The sequence below is a fragment of the Corythoichthys intestinalis genome, chromosome 6, assembly GCF_030265065.1.
Source record: "Corythoichthys intestinalis isolate RoL2023-P3 chromosome 6, ASM3026506v1, whole genome shotgun sequence".
Taxonomy (NCBI): Eukaryota; Metazoa; Chordata; class Actinopteri; order Syngnathiformes; family Syngnathidae; genus Corythoichthys; species Corythoichthys intestinalis.
Genome location: NC_080400.1, coordinates 20583066 through 20602980, shown reverse-complemented (window position 1 = coordinate 20602980; position 19915 = coordinate 20583066). Strand labels below are relative to the sequence as shown.

The following is a 19915-nucleotide window of genomic DNA, read 5'->3' as shown; positions in this document are numbered from 1 at the left end:
AATAACTGTGTGACTCATCTTCTGAGTGGCTTACTGGAGAGGCTGTAAAGGCTGCCGAGGTGCAGTAATGTCCAGGTTCACAGAGACCCTCTGGGTTTGAGAGGCCAGCTTTACTGCAAAACCATCCTGCCTCACATGGCCGGCAATGCCGCACTTCTACACCACCAGGCTCATCAGAGTACCATCCCTGAATTATCACATTCGATTTACAGTGGGGCAAATATGTATTTAGTCAACCACTAATTGTGCAAGTTCTCCCACTTGAAAATATTAAAGAGGCCTGTAATTGTCAACATGTGTAAACCTCAACCATGAGAGACAGAATGTGGAAAAAAAAACAGAAAATCAAATTGTTTGATTCTTAAAGAATTTATTTGCAAATCATGGTGGAAAATAATTCTCAATACTTTGTTATGTACCCTTTGTTAGCAATAACGGAGGCCAAACGTTTTCTGTAACTCTTCACAAGCTTTTCACACTGTTGCTGGTATTTTGACCCATTCCTCCATGCAGATCTCCTCTAGAGCAGTGATGTTTTGGGGCTGTCGTTGGGCAACACGGACTTTCAACTCCCTCCACAGATTTTCTATGGGGTTGAGATCTGGAGACTGGCTAGGCCACTCCAGGACCTTGACATGCTTCTTACAAAGCCACTCATTTGTTGCCCTGGCTGTGTATTTGGGATCATTGTCATGCTGAAAGACCCAGCCACGTCTCATCTTCCATGCCCTAGCTAATGGAAGGCGATTTTCACTCAAAAGCATCCGATACATGGCCCCAATCATTCTTTCCTTTACACAGAACAGTCGTCCTGGTCCCTTTGCAGAAAACAGCCCCAAAGCATGATGTTTCCACCCCCATGCTTCACAGTGGGTATGGTGCAATTAAGTATTCTTTTTCCTCCAAACACGAGAACCTGTGTTTCTACCAAAAAGTTCTATTTTGGTTTCATCTGACCATAACATTCTCCCAGTCCTCTTCTAGATCATCCAAATGCTCTCGAGCGAACCGCAGATGGGCCTGGACGTGTACTTTCTTCAGCAGGGGGACACATCTGGCAGCGCATTTTGTTACTGATAGTAGCCTTAGTGTGGTCCCAGCTCTCTGTAGGTCATTCACTAGGTCCCCCCGTGTGGTTCTGGGATTTTTGCTCACCGTTCTTGTTATCATTTTGACTCCACGGGATGAAGAGGGAGTTGAAAGTCCGTGTTGCCCAATGACAGCCCCAAAACATTACTGCTCTAGAGGAGATCTGCATGGAGGAATGGGCCAAAATACCAGCAACAGTGTGTGAAAAGCTTGTGAAGAGTTACAGAAAATGTTTGGCCTTTGTTATTGCCAACAAAGGGTACATAACAAAGAATTGAGATGAACTGTTGGTGTTGACCAAATACTTATTTTCCACCATGATTTGCAAATCAATTCTTTAAAAATCAAACAATGTGATTTTCAGTTTTTTTTCCCACATTCTGTCTCTCATGGTTGAGGTTTACCCATGTTGACAATTGCAGGCCTCTCTAATATTTTCAAGTGGAAGAACCTGCAGAATTAGTGGTTGACTAAATATTTATTTGCCCCATTGTACATACAATTAGTTTCAGATTACCCATTCAAACAAATACAGTCGATGTAAAAAGTCTACACACCCCTGTAAATGAGTTTCAAAACTCTTTTTTGAGCTCTTTACTTTTTACGGTTCAATTGTTTTTTTGTTTTTTAATCCCCAATCTTCTTCTAAGTGGGAGTAAAAATAGTTTATTAAGATTTTCCAAAAGTATTGCATCTTTATAGGTATATTAGACTTTTTAAAACCACAGTACACATAATGTACTAAAACTCACTGGAGGACAGGGGAGAGCAACAGCAGCTCCTGGAGGACAGTAGTGTCCTTTTGGGCACAGTGGAGGCTGGAACAAGCCTGTCTGGTTGCAAAGTCGCCCTCCTTGACACGGCACACATGACTGTGCACCTCGAAGCTTTGGAGGATATGAGAAAACAACCCTGAATAAAGTGATTATATTGAGTCTGCACCAACACAACTTTCATTTTTAATCATACCGGTTGGAATGTTCCGAGAGGACATGGCTCTGGCCTTACAGCTCTTTCTAATGTATAATGACCCTGCTCTGCTTCATGCTGAATGGAAGAATCAGAGCCACCAGTGCAGTAAAACCCAGGAGAGCAGGGGCCCGAGGGGGAGGTGTTGTTTGAACCCAAACAATACAACCTTACAGAGAGAGAAGCACACTTTCATTGGAGCCACAATGGCAGTGTTTTTTACTGTGAAGAGTTACCCTGGTGGACAGCTGACACAATCTTGAAGCCTGCTGAGACCAGAGCTGTTGCTAAAGGTGCCAGACGGGCATGGAATGGGAGAGGAGGAAGCTGGTGGACAGTAACTACCTGGAGGACATAAATCACCTGTCCGGCCATCCACTGGAGTCTAGATTCACCAATCAAAGATCCCCAAGTGGCAAAGAAGTGTTTGGACATGTATGAATAAAACAAACAGGAGGCAACAATAACTATAAAATATTCCATTATCCTTGGAAGACATTCAAGATGGAGTTTGTATGTGGACAATGATTTAATATTTTATTAAGAGGTGTGTAGTGTGTAAAGGCAAGCAAGAAAAAAATGCTCTAGCATTGTCTATTAAATGGGAGCAATATTAGGCATTAAATTTCAGTGCCACGTTAGAGATTTAATTTAAGGTTTTAAATTATTTTAATAATAGCATAAGACATATACATACTTACTGCAAACTTGGCTCCTTCTCTGCAGTAGAATCCGTCTTTGCAGGTGCCAGAGGGCTCTGCCAGGCCCACACCACTGCAGTACAAACCTGCACCACAAGGAGAACACTCAGACCCATCACTGAGTGCTGAGCGTGAGCCATAGCTTCCCTCAGGGCAAGGTTGAGCAGAGGAGGATCCCTCAGGACAGTAAAAGCCCTTGAAAATAATAACAGATAGGCACTAATAAAGGAAGCCACATTGTTGGAAATGTCATGTCAATCCATAATAATGTGCTTCCCCACCTGAGGGCAGACAGAGGGTGTCTGCATTCCTGGGCTGTCACAATAGTGCCTTGATGGGCATGAAATACAAGCATGCCCACTGTGACCAGCTGCAGTGCTCCTGTATTGTCCAGCTTGGCAGGGGTAGGAATACAGAAACCCAGTCCCAGTGGGGCAGTAATGCCCATTAGGACAAAGGCCAGTCTGCAAGATAGCAATAAGTGTAGGGTAACAAAGTATTTATACAGGAAGGTAATATTACCAACGGAAATAATTAAACACCAAGAAATACTAAATTAAATTTTATGAAAAAAGTCATCCAGCTCACTTGTGACATCTAGATTGGATTACTGTAACTCCCTTCTTGCAGCTTGTCCTAAAAGTTCTATATAGGGTCTTCAGCTAGTCCAGAACACAGCAGCAAGACTTTTAACAGGAACTAATAGAAGAGAACACATCACCCCTGTGCTCCAGGCCCTTCACTGGCTTCCAGTTGAGTTTAGAATTAAATTTAAAATCCCCCTCCTTACATTTAAGACCATTAATGGGTTGGGGCCATCTTATCTCACAGATGCTCTGGTTCCATACTGCACCAACAGAACACTCCGTTCTCAGAATGCAAGTCTACTGGTAGTTCCCAGGGTTTCTAAAAGTACAGTAGGAGCTAGAGCCTTTAGCCACCAAGCTCCTGTTTTATGGACTCAGCTTCCAGCTAGTATTAAAGAAGCCGAGACAGTCTGTACATTTAAGATTAGACTAAAAACGTTCCTATTCGACAAAGCTTATGGTCAGGCCAGTTGAAATCGGACTAGACTCACAGTTCAGTCTAAGCTGCACTAGAAGCTATAATGCTGGGGGAAGTACAGCCACTGAGTCCTATCTCCTTTTTCTCACTCTACCCACCACTTTTCTTACTTTATTTCTATTTTCTAATTTCAATATCTAGTTGACTAGTCTCTTCATCACTAGTCACCCGGTGTCTCCTTTCCCCCCTCCCCTCTCGGGAGGGGCTATTTTTCAGCTGCAGCCTCCTGACTATCTGGACCCCTGGCTGGATGGACGTCCTCGTTGTCCCCCCCCCCAGTCTCATCTGGCTAGATGGACCTCTTCTTGTTCCCTTACTCTATTGCATCTTTACAAACTGTAACTCCGCCTGCTAATTCCCATTAGCAGTCCTGGTGCATCTTGTCTATCCATCCTGGGAGTGGATCTCTCCTGACTGTGGTATTCCCCAATGTTTCTCATTTTTTCCCCCAAAGAGTTTTTGGAGTTTTTCCCTTGCCGACATGGAGGGTCTAAGGATGGAGGATGCCCAGGACTTGAACTTTATTTATTTCATCTGCTGTTTCTGACTGTGTATCATATTGCCTCTGCAAAGCCCTTTGAGAAAACCTTGTTGTGATATAGGGCTATACAAATAAAATTGAATTGGATTGAAATTGAAATTGAAATTGAAATTGGAATTGAATTGAATTGAATTGAATTGAATTGAATTGAATTGAATTGAATTGAATTGAATTGAAAGGAGGACAAACTGTATGGAAATTGGAGGGAAGGGTGGATTGGGTTGGGTTATTTCGCTTAACTACCCTCCAACGCTTCAAGCCCACACATCATACTACTGGACCTTATTCAACATAAATACACTAGTCTGTAGCATTGTTGATAAAATGGAACATTTTAGAAAGAGATGTTCTCACACAGATTTTTTTTTTTAACTTTCCATCAGATTCAAGATATGTTTTGCTGATACCGATTCAAAACCTACATTTTTAGATCAGTAAAAACAATGCCAAAAAACAACATTTTTTTGTGTTAAACCGAACTCTGCTGGCACCTCCTCAAGAGTATTACACGAAGCTCTGTTACTATAATTAGTTTAAAGAGCAGTAGTGTCACTCAGTGGACATATTTGCCTAGCAGTTTGATTTATAGTAGCGGAAAACCACAATGGTACTGAAAACATGTGACGACTGGATCGGATCCAGCTTGTCACCAAATCCAACACTTTCCGATACGCCAAAAATAGCCGTATCAGGTTTTGGTAACATGTACGACAAGATTACAGGCAGCAGCGAGAAATTGAAGCAACTTGAAGCTAGTTTAATTTCACAGCAGTAGTATTTCACAAGAGCCTGAGAGTCAAAAGAGAACACCGCAAAGGGTTGAAATTAGTCATTAAAAAAAATAATAAAGCAAATGTGACACACTGAATGGCTTGCGAAATTTTGCTTAAATATATTGTTCTATGTAAAGGACGTCAGCCAAGGTCAGCCCCCCACATTTTTACCACGCCAAATCTGGCCCCCTTTGCAAAAAGTTTGGACACCCCTTCTTCATACATTCTACACTTCTACATTTTATAGTTAGAGTTTGTAATTATAGGCGGAGTTTTACTTTTATGGGACTGGGGGCAAAACATGTTGATGACTCTGAAACAAAAGTTTGGACACACTTTATCATTTTAGCATTTTATATATTTTCACTGCTTTTGTAAACTCTCACTGAAGGCATCAAAACTATGAACGAACATGTGGAATGGCAAAAAAACGTGAAATAACTGAAAACAGGTTTTATATTTTACATTCTTCAAAGTATCCACCTTTGAGGTATCTCCAAACTTTTGGCCAATCATGTATATATATATATATATATATATATATACACATCTTGACACTGTTCGTGTTTAATCAACTGTTCAAGCTCAGTTGTTGTTTTTAGCGTTTCAAAGCTTAGGTTTAAAGAAATTCTAAAAGTCCATCTTGCCTCCTCAGGTGTAGTTTTCAGCTAAGCATAGCAAAGGATAGTCACATGATCCGTTCGAAAATGATTTTGACCCGTTATGAAATACGCTGTTGGATTCTTGTTCATTTCATTCATTTTTGCTGTTTGTTTTATTGCTTTACAACTTTTTTAGACAACATTTTAATGGTTAGGTCTATATTTTAAAGGGGAAGTTCAGAATTTTTGACATTAGGCTTCATCTCGGAGTTAGCGGGGGTTTAATTAGTCATTGGAGTTGATTTGAACAAATTCCGTGCAGTTTGTTCGTTATTTGTTATAGAGCTGAAACGAATACTCGAGCAACTCGAGTAACTCAAGTTTAAAAACTGATCCGAGTAATTTTATTCACCTCGAGGAATGGTTTAATTTTGCCAGCTCTAAGCATCACGTTTTGCCCAGACTACTTTTAATGTGGGACAACGCTCTGACATCACGTGCATAGAGGAAGAAGCAATTAAAAAAAAACAAAAAAAACCTTACTGCAGCCGACAGCCGCTACAAACTACGCCGACGTAGCTAAAAACTACGCCCGCATGATGCTAATGTGGTAGCAGGTAGTGTCCGATGAGTCTCATAGATATCGCATGCATTTAGGACTAGATGCAAAGTGACAGACTCAGCCGCGTCTGGGCAGCGTTAGTAAACAGCCGCCATCTTTAAGCAGTAGACTTCTCGGCGCTAATATAACGTTACTGTCACTCGCTCATGTAGCGTTAGCCCTTCGGAGGGGTAGGTTATTATTGATTATGACCACTGTCGATGCGTGGCTAACATGTCTTACATACAGACTTTATTTAATCTGTAAAAACACAGCACTGTAGAGTGATGAGGGTGTAAAATTAAAACATAATAAAGCTAACTGTCAGTTTTAGTTCAGTAGCCATTGCTGAATAAAACACTAAGTAGCACTGGTCACTAATGTGCTCCAATACAACAGGTATCATACATTTATTTTGAACAGTGCAAAAACTCCAAATCCTATCAGTACTTACAGTTTAGACAAACTTAAAACTTAACTAGAAAGAGTCATAGCTTGACACAAATGGAAAATTCAACTGAAACACGTGGGAAAAACACGTAGCTTTCAAGTGATGTGTGTTATCAAGCGTAATTTCATTTTTAGGTAAGAAAGATATTTTTTTTTTAATAAGACCCAAAAGTTTTTTGAGTGAAAGCAGTGTTTTTCTAGTCACATCTGAGATGCAATTGTTGGCTGTTTTCAACAATGTACATCAAAAATAAAGACATTGATTGACTGAAAATGGTTCAATATTGGATTAAATGTCTTTTTTTCTCATGTACAGTTATAATTTCTCTTTACCTAAAAAAAATTTTTTTATCCGATTACTCGATTAATCGATAAAATTTTCAGTCGAGAACTTGATTACTAAAATATTCGATAGCTGCAGCCCTAATTTGTTAGTCTCAGGGCTCCAGAGTGGCCAAGCTTGCACGAGTCAATAGTGGTTGAAATCAACTCCATCGACTAATTAAACCCCCACTAACTCAAATATTAAGTCTTATGTGAAAAATTCAATTCCATGCGATTACATTTTTCTGTTATTTTTATGTTGAGGCAGCAAAAGGAGAAAAATTGGTAAAAAGTAACTGACAACACTCGAAGTGAACCATGTATAATAGTTATGATCCTTGAAGTCTTACGGGTGATATGATGGGATGATCTTCAGGCTGTTGAGAATAACAGTACTTCCCCTCAGGACATGGGACACATTCATTGACCTCACTTAGACCAGGACGTTCACTGTACGTCCCATTGGGGCAGGGAATAGGGTTGGGATCCTACAAGTAAAAGTGATTAAATGTCACAAGTGACAATAATAGGACTAAATGTGCACTTAGGAAACCCACAATGCCCCCTCCAGGGCAGTAGAAGCCACGAGGACAGAGAGTGGCAGAACGGCGAGGGTCCCGAGCCAAACCCTGAGAGCAGAGAAAACCTGGGGGGCACACCATGACACTTAGCATGGCTTCCTCACTTGTGGTCTCATTACTGCAGAAATGGCCAGGCAAACATGGAGAACACTCGGTGGCACCTTCATCCTACGCACACACAGATACAAAAGAGGTTATAGAAGGCAATACCGCAAGTTGTTGATGTAAAAGATATCCACAAGTATGGAGGAGGAACACGACAGGATACAAAATCAAAAAGGCGAAGGGAAGAGTGAAAAATGGTACGTTGACAAAATACTACATTTAATCAACACTGGAAGAAAAAAACAACAGCAAAAAACGAAAATAAAAGCCTAAACCCCAGCTAAAATGGCAAAATGCACCTCAAGTCAAACAAAGCCAGTTCCAACAATGATAATCTTTTAAAGTGATTTCAGTGAACATTGAGCTTTGAAATCATTTCAAACATTATCTCCACAAGTGTTTTGTATGTGATTTAACCATAAAAGAGTATCAGTGATGGCACTGTTTGCTTTATTAAAAGGAAAAGCCAACATACCGCAATTTTCACACTTTCAGGCGCACCTGACTATAAGCCGCCACCCACCAAATTTGACACGAAAACGACATTTGTTCATAAATAAGCCGCACTGGACTACAAGCCGCAGCTGTCCTCACTGTATTATGGGATATTTACACCAAAATTTATTAACCGGTAACACTTTATTTGACCGCGGCATCATACAACTTTAATAAGAGCAAATGAACCACTATGAAGCTTTGAACCAATTGGCTGCAAAGATTCATTGTGTCAAGGTGCTTCATTTGGCCATCACTGCTCCCTTGGGGGAGACAGTCAACCTGTGCTGCCACCTGCTGTCAACACTGTTGTTGTCCAACATGCCTCCTAGCATGCATTGCAGTGCTACAGGTGTAAATAACAAGCAAAATTCATGTTCTGTACCAATTTTTTCTTCAGTTACTGTTCCAGTTGTTTCATTAATAGCTAACTATAGTATTTGGTAACTTTATTTGACAGTGGCGCCATAAGACGTTGGCGTCATTAGACAATCATAATTATGACATGATGACACTGTCATGAGCATTAATGAATACTTATAACAGATGTCATTTAGTGGTATCCGGCAAATTATCTGACTTTTGAATGGATGTAAAAGATCTGAGCTGGACGTAAACGTAGTGACATAATTTGCTGGATGACAATGACATCTGTCATAAGCCTTCAGTAATGCCCATGATGGTGTCTTGTCACAATTATGGAGGTCCTAGACACCGCTGCCAAATAAACTGCTACCTATTAACTCAAATAAATCAACAAATAAGCCGCACTGGACTATAAGCTGCAGGATTCAAAATGATGGAAAAAAGTAGCGACTTATAGTATAGTCCAAAAATTACGGTAACTCATTTACTACAAACCACTTTTAAAGCAGGCTTCCCATATTTCAGCCCATCTGGAATATTTTGACTGATTCCTCAAGACCAGTGTTATTTTCATCAACGATGGCCATACGGAAAATATTTTGTCAATACTTTTTTTCATGACGATGACGACAAGATTACGAGCTAAAAACGCGTTTTGGGAGTCTAAAATATAACGAGACAAACACTAGTTTTCGTCTGATGAGATGAGAACGAGACGGAAATGTGCAATAGTTTCCGTCACATGTTCACAATGTGTGACATTTTATGTATAGTTAGACAGCATCGTAGCAGTGTCTGGTTATGTCACTCATGTGACGTGCTGCCCCCCCCCCCCCCCCCCCCATTTCAAGTCTTCAGGCTTCCACATACGCACACGTAAGATTGGTTTTCTTATCTTGGCCAGAGAAAATATGCCTTTAAAGGTCTGTGCTGAGTGATCATCACACACTAAATGTAACTCGTAGCATTAGCATAGCGTTTATATTAGCATTAGACTAATGCTAACAGCGAGCGTCCTTGTAAACTCTCGGACAACATTTTTTTACATACAGTTCGTGGCGTCCAGGTGGGTATAAGTAATTGAAAATAATGGACTGTTTTTCTGCTGAGTGTAAAACATCACCAAATTGGTGTTGTCCTTGTAGATGCTAAATAATGTGCTCATCTGTCAATGTTTACTCAAAATAGTTATTTACAAATGTATGAGTGATGTGTGAGTAATTGTTTTTTTTTTTATTTTATAGACGAAAACATTTTTAGTAAACGTGGACTAAAACTAGACGTAACTTGACAAATTTTGAGATGAAAAAATATGATATAAATATAAAAGTATTATCTTCCTAATGACTAAGGTGAAAATTTAAAAGGGCTGCCAAAAACAACACTGCTCAAGACCCAAAGAACATTGTGCTTTGTTGCAATCCATATAAGTTTATGAAAATATTTTAACTTGCTGCGTCACCAGTATGTAGATGACGATATAGTGTGAAGTACTTTGAGGTTCTCAAAGGGACCTTCGGACGTAAAGACATATAGGCTCTAATAAGCGACAATTGTTCTCTTTTACTAAACTATGTCATAAGAAACACATAAAATATTGCAATTGATTTAAAAACCTATTATATTTAGTACATGTTTTGACCTACATGGGGCGCCATGTTTCATCCCTGCAATGGACGCTCGGGGTGATGACGTAGCTTTTCATTGTCACTAGACGAACACTACCGAGTTACTTCAATTCCTTCTAAGCGGTGAAACGTCCAACACATGCGCACATCGGTTAAAAGTAGCGAGTACTTACTATTTGTGTTTTTATTGAGTCTTTTATTTCCTTTTCATTGCCTCAAAAATACTTTGTGCACGCGTTTTCCTATGATACTTTTAAGAATTGTGTTTTCTTGTGGTAGCTTTAAAGCAGATTGCTAATCTGTTGACCACATTAGTCACGTACCATATTTAAACCACCCTTTTTGGAGGCATCTTTAGTATGTTCTGTCAGTATGCATCTAAACAAAACAAGCCGAAAACGCACGTTAGTACTTTGGGTGTCAAATTCGCCTCTTGTTGGACGTTTTGTAGCACATTTTGGAAGAACGCCGTTTTTCTTCCTACTCTCGTCTCATCCGGTCTTTCCTGTTTACTTTGCTTTTGCTGCTTGTTTTATGACATAACAACAGTGCTGTCATGCTCATTAATGTTCCTCTCGGGTTCAAATTGAAAGGGTTGAACAGATGACATGTTTACTGTATGTTGCTAGAGTCATACTCTGGGAGCCCAGCAGCATAACCATGTGACAACACCATCCTGCGATGTCAACAACAATGGCGACCTACTAGTTAAATTTTACAAATTGTATAAACATGCAAACATCAAGGGGGGGTTCAATATCAAATAATTTTAACTCATGAACTCAACTTTTATCTTTTAGGAACTACAAGTCTTATTATCCTTGGATCCCTTTAAAAAGGTGGAAAGGCAGAATACAAGTGTAACATTTACCATTACCATTTTACCAATCAGTGGACAGAGTGCAGGAGACAGCAGGCAGGAGAGAGAGATGCGGCTGCATCTAAGCTGAAATAACCCAGGTTTAAATTGCTTTTTTTTTTTTTTATATCGGCCAGTTGGATTTAAACAAACAAACAAAAAAAAATCAACCCCGATAATCGGCCTGGCCGATAATCGGTCCATCTCTAATTTTGCTAGATCCTTCAGTTCCTTCAGAAAGTTTGATTTCAAATTGAAACTTGAAAGTAAATCAGTATTACAGAAAAAAAAAATGTTGCTGTTAGACTGTAATATAAAACTTAAACTGCTACTCTTGTCTGACATTTAAAGATAGGAGGTGACTAATATGAGCTGTATCACCGTGGAGGCTGAAAATGTACAAAAAAAGCCTGAGACAACAAACATTATCAGGTTCTTGCTGATCAGTTGACCAGTCACAATAGATTGTGGGCGACGGGCCTTACAGAGAAGCTGCCGGCTCCGCACGCTCTGGGGTTAACAGTGGCTGAGTGGGAGCAGAAATAACCGGCGGGGCAAGTAGAGCAGTCCTCCAGTGCCTGACCTCCTTTTATACGCCGAAATGTTGAGCTGGAGAAAGGCAGGAAGGGAATGTGAACCGTAAGCTCTCACAAATATAGGTTATTTAACATATAAGTGTTTACGAGGGGCAGGGTGCAGGTTTAGAGGTGCCATCCACACAAAATGAGCCTTCAGGGCAAAGCAGGCAGTCTTCCTTCTGTCTGTTGCCCATGTGGATGCTATATGTGCCTGCAGGGCAAGGAAACTGGGCGCCATATGCAGTCCCTGAGTAGACAGTGTTGACAGAGTTATATACACATAAATGACTCATGGATTTAGTTCGTTGAAATATAGTTTGCATCTTCCATTTTTAGCATTGTTACAGCCTTGACATCTCATTACAATGACTTCCACTACGGTGTATACCTTCAGGACAGTAGTGTCCAGAGTTACATCGGCCAGAGGGTGCTCCTGACCCCACCAGACAGTACCAGCCTTGCGGGCACGGCTGGCATTCACTCTCAGTTTCTAATCCACTCTGACCACTCCAGGTGCCTACGGGACATTTGTACTGGGTGGGGAATTTGGTTCCAGGAGGACAATAATGACCTACAGAGCAGGAAAGAGGTGGTCTGTGGACGCCACCTGTACCTAAGAACCAGTGTTGGGAATAGGATTTTGGTATTGAATGAACAAGAATAAAGAGGCTATTTCATTTTTTTCTGTGAGACAATTGACTACTGTATTGTAATTTGCCATTAATAATAATAATGATAAAATAAAAACACCTCGAAGACAAGCATATCGGGCAGGACACTGCTGACACTGTGAACGATCCGAGAGGTCTGTGCGGTTGCTCAGTGTTCCCGGCGGACATGCATTGGTTGGGGCATTGGGTTTAGATGAACCAGGAGGACACACAAACCTAATATAAACAGACCGAAAGCATTAAGGTTAAAAACATATTACCAGAAATTGTGCCACACTGTACTGTTCATGTAAAGGCTCCTCACCCTTGCATGCAGTCTACATCTGGAGTCGTCAGAGCAACCTGCGTGCAGGCCTTCCCTGCGTGGCACGCTCTGCAGTCAGCCAACTCTGCCTGTCCCTCCAAGGGGTTAAAGGAGCCTGGCAGACATGGCACAGGGTCACTCGCTCCCTCAGGACAATAGAAACCGGCAGGGCATTTGAGACAGTCCTTCAAACCTGTGGGAGGACATTTACAGTACAGAGACATGTTTTATTTAGATTTACAAATGACAGCTCAAGTACACAATTATTAATGCCGATATGGGCGAGACTGGCAATTAAGAAAATTAAAACAAACTTTTATTTTTACACAGTTCCTAGTATATCATCAGGCCTGCATGTCTGTACAATCATCCCTTCTCGCCATTTTGCATCAATCTGTTATGATTCATACTTGTATTTAGCTCATAATTCATCATGACAATCACATACTGTGTGGGTTCATTTTTTTAATATATCGTATTGGCCCAAATATAAGACGGTTTATATAATATAAGATGGTTTTTTGCATTGAAATAAGCATACCTGTCAACCTGTACGTTTTTGCCGTACAAATTACGTTTTTTATGCAATGTAAAATGTGTACGGCGTACAAGAAAATCTGTACGGAAAATAACAAATTTGCCAATTACGGGTACCGTCCGGTATGCACCGAATATCAAGTAACGGTAAATCAAAAGAGTTCGCCGCGGTAGCCTCCATTCCGTATTATTTTTTCGGTGCAAACGAAGCGAGTGGCTTCATGCTACTGTGCGCATGCGGTTGTCGCCTGGGTTTTTCCTCATTGCATCATTCCGATCACATGTGAACAAAACGAAAGCACAGTACAACGTAGTTTTAAACCATTTTTTGGATACAATTATCAAGTCGCAATGTCTGAACCTGAATCAAAACGCCGTAGGGTAAATGGAAGAGGTAAACATCAAAAAGAATGGGAGCAAATGCCAGGACGATACGAGGGATTGATACGAGCTTCGAAGAAAGGTGTGGAATATTCTTATTGTGTTGCTTGCAAAAAGGACGTGAAAGTGGCTGCCTCCGGTTTCTATGATTTAAAGACGCATTATGATACTAAGAAGCACGCTGAAAAAGTAGCCGTCTCGAAAACCTACAGATCAATGGATGTTCATTTTGCTCCTAAAAAAGAACCAGAAGATTCCTCAACAGCTGCAGAAGTGATGTTTTGCCATTTCATCGGAGAGCACAACGTACCTCCAACAGTTGCCGACCACTTCACATTGCTTGTGAAAAACGTGTTTCCAAATTAGAAGGCTGCAAAGGTTTGTAGGCTTTTCTGTCCCTTTTATAAAAATTAAATTACAAGCATAACTGATTGATATTTTACCTTGGATTAATATTAAAAAAAAAAAAAAATCCATGCAAACTGACAGCTACTGGACAGGTATTTTATAGCAGACCACATCACTGGGAGTGCAGAGATTTCCTGAGTTATGGAAACTCTTTTCCATTTTGCTGTGCCTCCCACATATTAACGCAGATAGTGAGAGGGTCAGCATCAAAATCAACACAGAATACAGAAAGAGCATGTCAGAAGATACACTCGTTGCATATTTGCAAGTGAAGATGAACTATGATGGCAAATGTTGTGACTTTGCCCCATCAAAAGATATGCTAGTTTCAGCAAAGAAGGCAACGGTAACATTCAACAAAGAGCACAGTAGTAGTTAAAGCAACACTTGTTTACGTAATTTATTAAGCAAGTAATTTGTGTGTAGAGAAGAATATAATGAACTTAGTGTAAAATAGAAAAATGTTAATCTGGTTATAAATAATAATATCCAACTACGTACATAAATAAATGCATTTGGAAAAAAAAAAAAATGGTGTAAGGTTTTATTTAATTTTGTAAGGAAAAATACGGCGGTTTGTAAGGCCATGGAGCCTTGGAGGTTGACAGGTATGAATAAGACTGAAAAAGAGTTGTCTTATATTTGCGGTCCAGACATTATACCCATACACGACGCTAGATGGCACCAGATATCATTGAAGCGATGTTCTGTCATGACAAATCTCAGCTACTCTCCCCATTCACGACGCTAGATGGCGCCAGATATCATTGAAGCGATGTTCTGTCATGACAGATCTCAGCTACTCTCGTTTGCATTATTTTATTGCAATGTTTTTCCTGATTCAGATTTGTTTCAAGACTGCAGTTACAGTTAGACTTCACTTTGTTAATGCAATTATTGCAATTTTGTTGTTTTATCACAATAAATTGGTTTATTTACATTTCAAAAACCAGAAGCCATTCATTTACAAATGTGATTGCACTTTTGTATACATATTTAAATGTTCAGATATTAAGATTTGAATGAGGCAAAACAACATGTTTTTTCTCTCAAATATATTGTTATAATCATTTGCTTAGGATGTACTTTAATTATTTTCAGTATAAAAGTTAATTTGGTGTTCAAAAAGTCTTTTTTCAAACTTGAGTCTTGAACAAGAGGGGTCATCTTGTAATCATGGCTGTCTTATATTCGGGCGAATACGGTATATACAGCGGTGCCTCGGCATACGATCGTTTCGACATACGATCCTTTCAACATCCGACATAAAATTTGACTCATTTGTTTCGACATTTGACGACATGCTCGATATATGACGATTTACGACAACGTCGCAATTTCATTGTTTTCCTGCAAGACGGATGCAGAGCAGATTTTCTTCTGAGAGAAATCAACACGGGTCCCAAGGTTAATGCAGGTGGTGTAAAAAGGAAAATGGTGACATTTACCATTGAAATAAAGAAGGGAATGATATAAAAATATGACCGTGGTGTGCGCGTCCGTTAATTGGCGCGACAATACGGACGGAATATATCTCCAATCTGGAGAACGACTCTCAATAATATTATTATTATTGTAATATAAGCAAGGAAGTCGCCAGCTTCGTCAGGTTTTTAATCATTTATTTCAGAACTTGTGCAATACAACACAGCTACTGTCCGCAAACAACATAGAACATGAAAAGAGAAAGTATAACTTCCCACTCTTCCGCACCTCTCGCACTCTCGCGTCAGTCACACGGTACATTAAGTAACAGCATGCAAAACACAACCGCCACATTAGAACCCGATTCATTACATTATTATTATTATATTATTATTATGCTTTGAATTGAATATTTTATTTGTTTTGCTATGTGTAATTGCTATTTTTAATTGTACCTGCAGTATTTATTAAGGATTTGGCGTAGGTTTTTGGGTTTTTGAACAAATTAATCGAATTATAATGTGTTCTTATGAGAGAATCCTGCTCAACAAACAACCGTTTCGATTTACAAACCAGGTCCTGGAACGAATTCAATTTGCATTTAGAGGTACCACTGTAATCGCTATGCTGAAATCTCAAGGAGCTGACTTTGTAACGCGTGGCAGGGCAGGATTCATGCATAGAAGGTAAAAAAGGGAGCAGGCTTCCACTTATGCACTTTTATTGTACAAAAAAAATAACAAAAATAAATCTAGCTCGACCACTCGTCACTCGGGAGTACAACGGACCACGCACACGCGGTCACAATTGATTCCACCATAAAAGTGAGTAGCAACTGAAGAAGAAAGCAAAAACAAAGAGGCGCCACCGTGTAGTGGATGTTGTAAGGATCAGACAGGTGACCGTTACAACTTGTAATACAACACATTCTTATTGGGCAAAAAGGAGATCTTACTAAGAATCCATGTCTCTGGATACGACAAAATTTAAGTGTATATGTAGAAATGAAGATGAGAAAACCAACTTTTTGCTCCTTGATGAGGGGTGAAGGTGCCTCCAGGACATGTGACTTCCTCCAGTGTGCCAGCAGGACAGAACCTTCCTCGAGCGCAAGGCAATCCAGGTGCTGATGAGCCTGTCCACACAAATACAGTAGAGGGCTGTCAAAATTATCGCGTTAACGGGCGGTAATTAATTTTTTAAATTAATCATGTTAAAATATTTGACGCATTTAACGCACATGACCCGCTCAAAGAGATTAAAATGACAGCACAGTGTCATGTCCACTTGTTACTTGTGTTTTTTAGTGTTTTGTCGCCCTCTGCTGGCGCTTGGGTGCGACTGATTTTAAGGGTTTCAGCACCATGAGCATTGTGTAAATATTGACATCAACAATGGCGAGCTACTAGTTTATTTTTTTATTAAAAATTTTACAAATTTTAATAAAACGAAAACATTAAGAGGGGTTTTAATATAAAATTTATACAACTTGTACTAACATTTATCTTTTAAGAACTGCAAGTCTTTCTATCCAAGGATCGCTTTAACAGAATGTTCATAATGTTAATGCCATCTTTAGAGATGTTCCGATCGATCGGCATCCGATCGGGATGCCGATCGATCGGGTCCGATCACGTCATTTTCAAAGTATCGGAATCGGCAAAAAAATATCGGACATGCCTTTTTTTTTAATATATATATATATATATATATATATATATATATATATATATATTTTTTTTTTTTTATTAAATCGTTTTCTAATTGTATTTAACGTTACAGACATAATGTGTTACACTCTTTCAGAGTCTTTAGTTTATGTTTAAGGTAGGGTTATCAAATTTATCGCGTTAACGGCGAGAATTAATATTTTTTACATTCATCACGTTACAATACTTAACGCAATTAACGCATGCGCTGCACGACCCACTCACGCATTGTCGCGTTCAATCTATAATGGCGCTGTTTTACCCATACAGTATATAGAGCTAAAAGGCAGCGTAAAATGAGTAGAGTGAATTTTGGCAGCCTTTAAAGCCTTTTTTTTTTTTTTTTTTTTTTTTAATGGCTAAAGCCTGACAATCCCTCTCCCAACGATTAGAATAATCGTGGGAAGCAATGTGGGGAAGAAAGGTAGTAGTTGATCTTTTTCTTATCACCCTATGTTATTTCCCAACGCAGAGAAGATATATCAATTGGTACCACGACGCACAGTCATGGTTGCACTTCCCATCATGCATTTGGGCAGAACAGTTAAATGGCTACAGTATCATTTACTGAAAGCTCAACAAATACACTAGATGGCAATATTTAGTCACAATATACAAAGTCACATTAATCCTTTAAGAATTACAAGTCTTTCTATCCATGGATCCCTCTCACAGAAAGAATGTTAATAATGTAAATGCCATCTTGAGGATTTATTGTCACAATAAACAAATACAGTACTTATGTACTGTATGTTGAATGTATGTATTCGTCCGAGTTTTATTCATTTTTTTCTTAATGCATTGCCAAAATGTATATGATCGGGAAAAATTATCGGGAATGATTGGAATTGAATCAGGAGCAAAAAAAAAAAAAAGCAATCGGATCGGGAAATATCGGGATCGGCAGATACTCAAACTAAAACGATCGGGATCGGATCGGGAGCAAAAAAAAAATGATCGGAACAACCCTAGCCATCTTGTTGAATTATTGCTATAATAAACATACAGTATTTATGTACAGTATGTTGAATGTATATATTCGTCTTGTGTCTCATCTTTCCATTCCAACAATAATTTACAAAAAAATAATGCATATTTTATAGATGGGTTGAATTGCGATTAATTACGATTAATTAATTTTTAAGCTGTGATTAACTCGATTAAAAATTTTAATCGTTTGACAGCCCTAAAATACAGCATAACGTTTGTCCATTTCCCCTGCAGAAGTGTACATTTTTATTTCACTGCTTTTTTGGTGTTTGCATTTCTGCTGCCAATGAGGTCAGTCTTTATGCAGCACTTACCAGCAGGACAGTATTGTCCTTCGCCGCATCTTTTGCAAGCTGCTCTACTTGTCTGACCCACTTGTTCTCCCGCTGTTCCAGCAGGACAAGGTGACCCATGAGGGGTGGCGGTGCCCTCCTCGCAATAGAAACCCGGTGAGCACAAGAATTGAGGAGGGGGTCCAGTTGAGGTGCCTTCCAGACAATAAAACCCTACAAAAAAAAGTAGTTGTGGATACACAAAGAATCATTTTTACAGTACAACATATTCGTTCGTTGATCCAACTGTCAACGTACATTATAAGACTTATTATGGAATTTGAGTAACTATTGTGTTAATGATTAACGAATATTTTCTGACACCTGCGGGACAGATTATGCAATCTGCCAGCCTCTGAAGACCATCTTTGGGGCCATAACTCCCTCCAGGACATGGTATCGCTACACCCCCTTCACAGTAATAACCTGTGTTGAAATACACAGTATACAGATGAACAAACATTTGGATAATCACCTGTTTCTTTCAGAGGCATTCCTCACGGCTGGAGTTGATCAAATTAATTGCCAGTGATCAAAATGCTGGTGTCTTCTGGGCGAGCCAATAAGCTTGCTGCGACAAGCCTTCCTTTACAGCTATTACTCCCTCATTCGTCAAAGCAAATGTCATTAAAATTTCACTTGTGCTGTTTTGTTAATCAGAAAGGAAGGTGAGTACTTTTAAAGGAAACAACGGATAAAAAGACTTGTAGTTCTTAAAAGACAAACGTTATTACAAGTTGAAATAATTCGCTAATAAAACCCCTCGTTACGTCACAGGGCGGTGACATCACTGGGTTACGCTGCTGGGCTTCCAGAGTTTGACTCTAGCTAGATAAACATGTCATCTGTTCAGCCATTTTAATTTGAACCCGAGAGGAACATTAATGAGCATGACGGCACTGTCGATATTTCACAAAACGAGCAGCAAAAGCAAAACGAACAGGAAAGATGGGGTGAGACGAGGCGAGAGTAGGTCAAAACCGGTGCTACACCGAGAAATGTCCCACAAGAAATTAATTTGAACATACTAAAGATGCCTTGAGAAAATACTTAAATGAAGTAATATCAAATAAGGGTGGTTTAAATACGATACGTGACTAATGTGGTCAACAGATCAACAATCTGCTTTAAAGCTACCACATGAAAACAAAATGCTTAAAAGTATGAGAGTGAAACACGCAAAAAGAATTTTGAGGCAATGGAAAAGTAATATAAGACCCATTAAAAACACAAATAGTAAGAACATGCCGCTTTTAACCGATGTGCGCATGTGTTGGACATCTCGGCGCGTAGGAAGGAGTGGCGTAACGCAAGCGACAGCACTTTTGCTCATTAATATTCATGACGTTAGCAATTGTGGCTAGGCGGGTCAACCTCCCGTTTGTCCCCAACAGTAAATGAATGGAAATAATGGAAAGAGATGTTTACTGA

The 19915-nt window shown here is 39.6% G+C and overlaps 1 protein-coding gene across 1 annotated transcript in view; it reads right to left on the bottom strand.

The window, feature by feature from the left end:
- Positions 1-19915, bottom strand: part of si:ch211-286b4.4 (SCO-spondin) — a 213633-nt gene that overhangs the window by 172875 nt on the left and 20843 nt on the right. The window contains exons 8-23 of the mRNA XM_057838220.1: positions 18809-18910; positions 18467-18658; positions 16478-16588; positions 12703-12895; positions 12478-12614; positions 12116-12340; positions 11833-11974; positions 11635-11758; positions 7673-7864; positions 7466-7603; positions 3041-3223; positions 2760-2954; positions 2295-2443; positions 2059-2227; positions 1842-1976; positions 35-187 (exon numbers count right to left, since the gene is read on the bottom strand). Of these exons, the coding sequence (XP_057694203.1) occupies positions 35-187; positions 1842-1976; positions 2059-2227; positions 2295-2443; positions 2760-2954; positions 3041-3223; positions 7466-7603; positions 7673-7864; positions 11635-11758; positions 11833-11974; positions 12116-12340; positions 12478-12614; positions 12703-12895; positions 16478-16588; positions 18467-18658; positions 18809-18910 (2540 nt within the window). The remainder of the gene's footprint in view (positions 1-34; positions 188-1841; positions 1977-2058; positions 2228-2294; positions 2444-2759; positions 2955-3040; positions 3224-7465; positions 7604-7672; positions 7865-11634; positions 11759-11832; positions 11975-12115; positions 12341-12477; positions 12615-12702; positions 12896-16477; positions 16589-18466; positions 18659-18808; positions 18911-19915) is intronic.